The sequence below is a fragment of the Microtus ochrogaster genome, chromosome 2 (assembly GCF_000317375.1).
Source record: "Microtus ochrogaster isolate Prairie Vole_2 chromosome 2, MicOch1.0, whole genome shotgun sequence".
In the NCBI taxonomy this organism is placed as follows: domain Eukaryota; kingdom Metazoa; phylum Chordata; class Mammalia; order Rodentia; family Cricetidae; genus Microtus; species Microtus ochrogaster.
In genome coordinates, this window is record NC_022010.1 from 14,068,689 (window position 1) to 14,078,323 (window position 9,635).

The window sequence follows — 9,635 nt, forward strand, 5'->3', positions numbered from 1 at the left end:
AGAGGCAGGCGGATCTCTGTGAGTTCGAGACCAGCCTGGTCTACAAGAGCTAGTTCCAGGACAGGCTCCAAAACCACAGAGAAACCCTGTCTTGAAAAAGAAACAAACAAACAAACAAACAAAAACCCCAAAAAACAGAAATGTGTTTCAGTTAATTTTTGGACAACACATGTTCAGAAACTTTTTGTGACCCTCATGTTCATTTACACAGTCTTGTATGAACCGTGTCCCATAGTTTAGGAGCTGGGCTGGGGCTGGAGAGATGGCTCAGCGGTGTAGAATACTGCTCTTGCAGAGGACCTGAGTTCAATTCCCTTGGACTCCCGTGGACATACCCACACATAGACACATGCAAGTACACATAATTAAAAATAAAAGAAATCCTTTTTTTGTTTTGTTTTAAAGAAGCTGGGCTATAGCACACCTATCTTATTCTAATACCTGCAGATTCAAGAGAGCGTAAGGTTTTCTTTCTTTAAAAAAATACGCTATTTATTTACTTTTCTAGTACCAGGGATTAAACTCAGGTCAGGTGGACACGCTGTGCCCTTGAGCTGTGTCACCAGCCTAGGCTTTTGTTGCTTTAAAACTTTTTCTCAGGCCTGTATCAGCAGCACTGTGTTCAGGGTTCCTCTTTTTAGGGGGCGTGAGAGCATGGGTGTTGTTTTCATAAACAACTTCCCCTGATCTTCTCTTACACCCTTTCCTCCTCCTAGAGGATGCCTGCTGTACTAGACAGACGTGGGGTGCTGCTGGAGGAGAACACGGGAGGTCTGGCCAGCATCCGGCAGGGGAGCCCACACGTGTGATCAGTGATAATGAGAGCAGAATCCCCAGCCGCCTCGTTACCACCTTCCTGCCTCCTCTTGTCTTTAGCCAGTTTGTTCTTGTTGCTCTGGTTTGGAAGTGTGGGATTCGCTAGATTTACACAATGACTGTTTAGACTCTGCAGACAGAAACTGGGAGAGTTTCTGAAAAGTGCCTTTTGCCTTTGTCGTTGTGTTTCTGGTTTTGGGTGTTACCTTTCTTAGGGATTCTCTCTGTAGATTAACTCCATGTTCCTGAAGATAGTTTTGGATGATGTTATTAAAACGTTCTTGTCAATAATCGAGTTCACTTTGTTCATGGGCTGGGCTGCATTTACTGTTGAGATCCAATGCCAGATGGCATTTGTTTCTATTACACAGAAGATTTTTGACTGTTTGTTTTTTAATTTTTTTTTTTTGGTTCTTTTTTTTTTTTGGTTTTTCGAGACAGGGTTTCTCTGTGTAGCCCTAGTGTCCTGGAACTCACTCTGTAGACCAGCCTGACCTTGAACTCAGAGATCTGCCTGTCTCTGCCTCCTGATAGCTGGGATTAAAGACACAAGTCTCTGGTTTAGTTTGTTTTTGAGGCAAGGTTTAGTGTAGTCCAGGCTGGTCCTGAACTCACTATAAACTGCCTTCAGTACCCCCCAGCACCCGTGCTGACACTGCAGCACATACCACCAGGCCTGTACTGTAGTGAGCACACTAACTGAGCTACATTCCCAGGCCCTTTTCTTTCTTGTCTGAGATGTCCTTGACTTTATGGTCTTCCTGCCCCAGCCTTCCAAGTACTAGGATACAGGTGCTCTGCACAGTTCTGAAGAGGACCAAAGCAAGAGTCTTAGCAAAACCCTGAACACCATACCGCCGTAATTAAATAACCTTCACATAGGAAAACTTCATGGGGGAAGTGCTGACTGCTTCACGTCATACTGGGGCCATCCTCTAGACGAGTGCCTTTTTCTTATCCATATTCCAGGTATTTGACCTCATGATTAATACTTCAGCTGAGTTAATCACAAATGGAACTTTTTAAAAGACTTGTGTGTACCCGAGTGTGTCTGTGCATGAGCGCCACCATCGCCCGGCTTTTGTTTTTTGTTTTTTGACACTGTCTCATGGCTGAGGATGATCTTGAACTTCTGATCCTTTTGTCTTCCCAAGTGTTGGGGTTTTAAGTCAGCTCTGGCATGCCTGACTTGGACTCTTTCTGTGTGAGGCACTTAGAGTGTGTGTGTGTGTGTGTGTGTGTGTGTGTGTGTGTGTGTGTGTAGGAGGAAAGGACAACTGGAAGGAGTTTTCCTTTCCACCCTGGGGTCCTTTGATGGAGTAGCACCATGTCACTGTACTTATCTTCCTATGGCCTTGGAGCTGGGTTTAACCTGATTTGTAGTTCCCTTTCATGATGGTATTGCTAACGCATCTTCTGGATGTTCTCCTGCCGCCTCATGTTGCAGCTGCTTGTTCTGTTCTCTTGCAGGAGAGGCACAATGCCAAGACGGTGGGGGAGATTAAGCAGTTTGTTTCCCAGCTGCCCCACATGCAGGCCGCCAGGGGATCTCTTGCCAACCACACCTCAATTGCCGAGTTAATCAAAGATGTCACCAGTGAGTACCCTTTGTTGTAGCTCTTCCTACCTGGGACTGGCTGTGGATACATTGTCCAGCACCCTGGTCATCAGCACCTTGGTCCTTCCTTGGGAAGACTAGCCGTGCTTTATGCATTTATTTTATTATTTTAGTGCCTGAGATCAGACTGGGGCTTGTTAATGTGAAGCAGTGCTTGACCACTGAGCCACCCACAGCCAGTTCCATTTGAGCATCATGCTTGAGTCACAGGAGAAGGAAGTGTATGACTTTCTTAGGTAGGATCTCATGCAGCCCTGGTTGGCCTTAAACTTGATGCATAGCCAGGTCTGACATGAACTCCTGATGACCCTCTTGCCTGCACCTCTCCGAGATGGGGTGACAAATTGGGGACACTTTATCTGACTAAGCGTGTGACATTAATAGGAACGCTTGTCCAGGCTGATATATAGCTCAATGGTTGCAAGCGTTTGCTGCCCTTGCTGTGGACCCCAGTACAGGACCCAGCACCACTGCAGGTAGCTCACAGCTACCTATAACTCCACCCAGGAGACCCCACTGACCTCTGAGGGCACTGCGCTCATGCACAGACACACTCGGGTACACACAAGTCTTTTAAAAAGTTCCATTTGTGATTAACTCAGCTGAAGTATTAATCATGAGGTCAAATACCTGGAATATGGATAAGAAAAAGGCACTCGTCTAGAGGATGGCCCCAGTATGACGTGAAGCAGTCAGCACTTCCCCCATGATGTTTTCCTATGTGAAGGTTATTTAATTACGGCGGTATGGTGTTCAGGGTTTTGCTAAGACTCTTGCTTTGGTCCTCTTCAGAACTGTGCAGAGCACCTGTATCCTAGTACTTGGAAGGCTGGGGCAGGAAGACCATAAAGTCAAGGACATCTCAGACAAGAAAGAAAAGGGCCTGGGAATGTAGCTCAGTTAGTGTGCTCACTACAGTACAGGCCTGGTGGTATGTGCTGCAGTGTCAGCACGGGTGCTGGGGGGTACTGAAGGCAGTTTATAGTGAGTTCAGGACCAGCCTGGGCTACACTAAACCTTGCCTCAAAAACAAACTAAACCAGAGACTTGTGTCTTTAATCCCAGCTATCAGGAGGCAGAGACAGGCAGATCTCTGAGTTCAAGGTCAGGCTGGTCTACAGAGTGAGTTCCAGGACACTAGGGCTACACAGAGAAACCCTGTCTCAAAAAGTAAAACAAACTTCCCAGAGAATTGTCACAGAGAGCCTCATGAGATATTAAGGTATTAAGTCCTAATGCAAGCCCATCTGACTCAGATGGAGAAGCTAAGGAATTTGTTCAGTACTGAATAGCATGTGTTCAGTATGAAATGTTAAGAAATATGCTTTGAATCTAAGTTCAGTGTTGGGAAATTAATCCTTTATCTGCTGGTGACAAAAGTAGGAATCAGTTGGCAGGAGGCTGTGCTCTGGGAAAGTGAGTGTTCACTGACACTGAGACCCCTGCCTGGTCCTGACCTGTGCACCCGAAGCAAAGGACCTCGAAGGAGCAGTGTGCAAGTGTAACTGGTTGCTCCCAGTCTCTACCTTTTTGGTTTTATGCTGCATTTGCTAATTCTGCTTATGAATAGAAGCATAGCACTCGAGCTAGATGACACTGCTGAATTTCTAAGTCAAAACTTTGCTGATTACATTTTAGCTTCTGAAGACTTCTTCGATAAGTTAACAGTGGAGCAGGAGTTCATGTCTGGGGTGGACACTGACAAGGTATGTGGGAGCCTGTTCTTCACCAGAGTGAAAGCCAGTCACCTACGGTTAGAGCCAGATCAGCGGTCCATTGCGGTGTTGTCTATGTTGCTATTGTTTGAGACTAAAACTCACCTGGAGCCCTGGCTGGCCTAGAACTTGATATGTAGCTCAAGCCAGAGATCCTCTTGCCTCTGCCGCCTCTTCAGTGCTCAGACTGAAGGTGAGTGAGCGCCATTCTACCTGTCCCTCAGCCATTGTTCTGATTCCTCTTGTGCTCATTCTCTCTCTCTCTCTCTCTCTCTCTCTCTCTCTCTCTCTCTGTGTATGTGTGTAATAAAAAAAGATATTTGCCTTTTGGGGTGGGGGTGTAGGTTATTAATAGGACAGTACCTGTCTAGCATGTCTAGAAATCTTGGGGTCAGACCCAATATTCCTAAAGCAACTAGCAACAATAACATTGTATACACACACACACACACCAGCTGGTTGTAGTGACCCACACTTGTAATCCTAGCTCTTGAGAGATGGAAGCATTTAAGGCCAGCTTTGGCTACATAGCAAGTTTGAGGCCAACCTGGGTTACAGGAGACCTTATCTCAAAACATCAACCAACACAGGTTACTTTTAAAAATATTCAGCACCATAAAATATTAATTGTTCAATTTGCAAAGGTTCCTATTTTTTAAAAAGTATTCCTATCACTTCATGCTCAGTAAATTGTTGATATTTGTTTTGTTTTTGTTTTTTTGGTTTTTTTTAGGTAGACCAAGCCACATAAACCCCAAATATTCAGCAGCCACTAAGTTGTTTATGAGGTAGATGTGTCCGAGCAGGCAATTTGATTGCCCAGTGTTGTCCTCACCATCTCACACTGGTGCGCGTGTGTGGTAGCTGTCGGGTTGGGGCACAGAGATGAGGGAGACACCTTCAGCAGGGGTGAGGAAGTCAGGAAACAGCCTTCCTCTCGCCAGCTGTCCTTCTTTGCCTAGAGCAGTGGTTCTCACCCTTCCTAACGCTGCTGCCCTTTAATACAGCTCCTCATGTTGTGGTGACCCCAACCGTAACATTATTTCCTTTTTGTTTGTTTACAGTGAAGGTTTATCATTAACACCAACAGTGACTGTATTTAACAATTCCCTCAAAGGCAAAAGTTGACTCATTTCATCTGTCTCCTGCTGATGCTAGCAGTTGCAGCTGTCAGTGGGTTTGTGATTTTCTTATGTTGACATAACATTATTTCATTGCTACTTCATAACTAATTTTCTATTGTTATGAATCGTGATGTAAATATCTGGCATGCAGGGGCCTTACATGACCCCTGTAACTACGACCCCCAAAGGGGTCTTTTTAAATTTTTTTAAAAATATTTATTTATTTACTTATTATGTATACATTGTTCTGTCTCTGTGTATGCCTGCAGGCCAGAAGAGAGCACCAGACCTCATTACAGATGATTGTGAGCCACTATATGGTTGCTGGGAATTGAACTCAGGACCTTGGAAGACCAGCAATGCTCTTAACCACTGAGCCATCTCTCCAGCCCCTTTTTAAAATTTTTTTTTTATTTTTGGTTTTTCAAGACAGTTTCTCTGTAGCTTTGGTGCCTGTCCTGGAACTAGCTCTTGTAGCCCAGGCTGGTCTCAAACTCACAGAGATCCGCCTGCCTCTGTCACCCAAGTGCTGGGATTAAAGGCGTGTGCCACCACCACCTGGCTCCCAAAGGGGTCTTGACTACAGATTGAGAACCACTGTCTTAGGGGAATATAGGAGATATCAAATTGTTTTGAGTCTGTGGGCTATGAGTCTGTTTATATTTCATTTCTAGGTCAACAACTACATCGAGGACTGTATTGCCCAGAAGCATCCGCTCATCAAGGTGTTGAGACTGGTGTGCCTCCAGTCTGTGTGCAACAGTGGGCTCAAGCAGAAGGTTCTGGACTTCTACAAAAGGGAAATTCTCCAGGTAGTAAACTAAAGAGGTTTTATATGCTGAGAAGGAGCGCATCTTTTAATAATAGAGCTCTCACAGCTGCTGCTTTAGTGTAGTGTGAACATGAATTTGTTTTGTTTTAGAAGCTGTTGTTTGTTAGTGTGTACATGCCATGGTGCACAAGGGGCAGGACAACTTCAGAGTGTGTCTCCTTCCACCTCCATGGGGTGCAGCACATAGCGTGGCAGGTGCTTCACCCTCCGGACCTTCTCAGCAGCCTGTCTTTAACTTCTATCAGCACTATTTTTTTAATCTAAATTTTAAAGTTATACTTATTAATTTAATTATTTAGCATGTTTATGTGTGTTTGCACATGTGTATGCTTACTTATGTGTCATGATATGCATGTAGGGGACAGAAGATAGGGGACAGAAGATAACTTTTGGTGGTGAGCTCTTTCCTTCCACCATATGGACCCAAGGATGGAACTCAGGACATCAGACTTGACAACATCTTGCTAACCCCTGTGGAAAGTCTTATTGCATTCTTTGATTGATTTGCATGTGTATGTATGTCTGTGGGCCAATGTACAGGACAAATTTCTGATTGTTCCTAAACAGGCTTAGCTTGTTAGACTTTATAGTAATGGGGAAGCCCACTGCTATTACAAGATGTTTTTTTCTATAGCCTGGCAGCATACCACACACATGCACTTGGGAGCAGAGGCAGATGGAACTCTGTGAGCTCCAGGCCATCCAGGGCTATACAGTGAGACCCTGTCGGAAAAACCAACTTTCCCATTTGAATGTCTCAGGCAGGTGGTTATTTGTTATTACCAGTCAGTGCACAGTATGTTGTTAGTTTTTGTGGATTTTGTTTTCCTCTTTCTTTCGTTACACAAATGACAGAAATTCTCATGAGATTCCAGTATTGCAGAAGTGCATGGAGCAAGCCAACTGTCCCCAGCCCTGCTCCAATTCCTGTCTCTCCCCAGAGGTTCCTCCTCCTTCCACTTCTTCTTTGCACACAGGCTGTGTATGTACACAGGTTTCCAGTCGGTATGTGCTCCAAGGTTAGTTAGCATGGCTGGTACAGCAATCTACAGGTAGCTGACATGATGTTTGCAGAGTGTCTCAGGGGACATTCCACAGGGTCAGCAACTACTGTTCTTTTTAAAACAAAAAACAAAAAAACAAAATTCTACATGCAAAATTTTACTATGAACTATTTTTGTTCTTCTCAGTGTGCAGATAAGCCTTTGAGAGCTAATATACACTGAATGGGAATACACTTTCTTTAGTGCTCAGCTTGGCTCATAAACTCTGACTTTAAAGTAAAAACCTTAAATCATTCCCGAAACAAGGAGCAGGGCTAATATTGGTGGGCAAGCATCTAAGAGTCCCAGTCACAGCACCCTCTGCCCTGTCCCCTGCACTCTCCACACTCAGTCCTGACCTTGCTAACGAGCCCTGGGGTACAAACCACATTGATTTGTTAGAGTGCTCCTCTTTGGAAATCTGCAGAAGCCCTTTTCCTGACTTAACATCACTGCCAAATGCCTTCTCCTTCAGACCTACGGCTACGAGCACATACTGACCTTGAACAACCTGGAGAAAGCTGGCCTGCTAAAAGCTCAGACAGGGAGCAGAAACAATTACCCAACAATTCGGAAAACGTTAAGGCTCTGGATGGATGATGTCAATGAGCAAGTAAGATGTGTTCCTGTGCTTGATTCTTGTAGTTCACGGTGACAGCGTGCACACAGTGATCTGTACATCAGCTCCGCTTCCTGAGTGTCTCTTCACATTGATCTGTTTAGTGTGTGTGTACAACTTGAAGGGTTGGTTCTTTCCTTCTACCATGTCAGTTCTGGGGCTTGAGCTCAGGTTGCCAGGCTTGGCAGCAAGTGCCCGTACTCTTTGAGCTCTTCATTCTTTTTTTTTTTTTATATTTATTTATTTATTATGTATACAATATTCTGTCTGTGTGTATGCCTGCAGGCCAGAAGAGGGCACCCATACAGATGGTTGTGAGCCACCATGTGGTTGCTGGGAATTGAACTCAGGACCTTTGGAAGAGCAGGCAGTGCTCTTAACCTCTGAGCCATCTCTCCAGCCCCCTGAGCTCTTTATTCTTTTCTAATCATTTCCTCATGCTTCAGGAAAATAGTGCATATGTGTGCAGCATCCATCCTAGTCTCAGCAGAGACAGGATGCTGTCAGATTGAATAGCTTGAGGTTAATAAAGATGTGAACAGTGTGGACCTGTTCACAGTTGCAGGCTACAGACCATCATAGCTGGGGACTCCCAGCAGCTTGAGCTTGAGGGAGCCAGGCACAGCACACACAGAGAGGATGTGTGCCCCTGTGTTTGCCAGTGCTCCATGACTCTTCACACTCATTAATCAAAGAGCCCTTCCCACGATGGTGCCTAATGTAATCAGTCATGCTCAGAGGCCCATCCTGCAGTTAGCGTCCATCACACCAGCTGAGGCGTGAAACCTGTCACAGGAACCAGAGAGAACTGTGTGGCTGACGGCTTCTGACCTCCATGTGTGTCACAGACCAGGGGGCAGGGCAAAACAAGCCAGGCCACAGGCTGCTGTCTCCTCTCCAATTGTGCCATGGCACAAACAGAAGTCATGGGAGTGTTGGCATAACACCTACAGGCTTCTGGGCACAGGGACCTGGAAGAGGTGCAGGGGATGTTAGGAATAGTTCACAGAAACATCCTTACGTGTAAGCTAGTCACTGTGCACTGGGAAGGGAAGCAGCTCCTGCCACAGATAACGTTCTTCACAGAGGCCACCCTGGTGGCCAGGTTTTAGTCCTTCCAGGGGGCGTCTGCGCCTCTGGCAGCACTCCACACATATTCTGTGCTCGTGTCTGCAGAGATCCTCTTGGTTTTATAGTCATCACTCAGTGCGATGCTGCCAAGCTTGTATTGTCCACATAGTGTGCTAGTTCACCACTGTCTGACCTTCTTCCCCTCGAACACCTACTGCCTAACGAGGGCTAGATCTAAGAACCTTCCTGGTGCCCATTCCATCCTGGTTCTTTTTAATACTACTTAGAGTTTTGTTTGTTTGTTTGTTTGTTGGTCCTGGAAATTAAACCCAGGCCTCACACATGCTAAACCTGCTTCCTAGCATTGAGTTATACACCATTTCTGTGTGTGCGCATGTGTGCATGCGTGTGTACATTGTGTATGTGTGACTGACTCAGTGTAGTCCAGGCCAGCCTCTAACTCCCTACTAGCAAGTGACCTTGAACACCTTGATCCTCCAGTCTCAGTCTCCCAAGTACACACCTGTAATCCCAGCACTCCAGAGCTGAGGCAAGAGGATCCTAACTTTGAGACTGACCTGGCCTACATAGTGAGATCCTGTCTTAAACAACAAATGTTTAAAGTGAAGCCAGGCTGTAGGTATGGTTCCAAGTACCCAACATCATGTGACTCCAGCACCTTCTGGATTCTGCAGGGGTCTGTATGCTTCTATCTACAACTCACAAACAGATACCTGCTGTACACGTAAGTCAAAACAAACTTTAAAAAAAGAAAAATGTAAGCCGGGCAGTGGTGG

At 45.5% G+C, this 9,635-nt stretch overlaps 1 protein-coding gene across 2 annotated transcripts in view; it reads left to right on the top strand.

The window, feature by feature from the left end:
- Positions 1-9,635, top strand: part of Vps33a (VPS33A, CORVET/HOPS core subunit) — a 27,163-nt gene that overhangs the window by 15,315 nt on the left and 2,213 nt on the right. For both annotated transcript variants that reach the window (XR_003378371.1, XM_005344413.3), the window contains exons 8-11: positions 2,287-2,413; positions 4,073-4,140; positions 5,948-6,085; positions 7,624-7,761. Coding sequence is in view for 1 of the 2 variants with exons in the window: in XM_005344413.3 (XP_005344470.1) it covers positions 2,287-2,413; positions 4,073-4,140; positions 5,948-6,085; positions 7,624-7,761 (471 nt within the window). In the remaining variant the exon portion in view is untranslated. The remainder of the gene's footprint in view (positions 1-2,286; positions 2,414-4,072; positions 4,141-5,947; positions 6,086-7,623; positions 7,762-9,635) is intronic.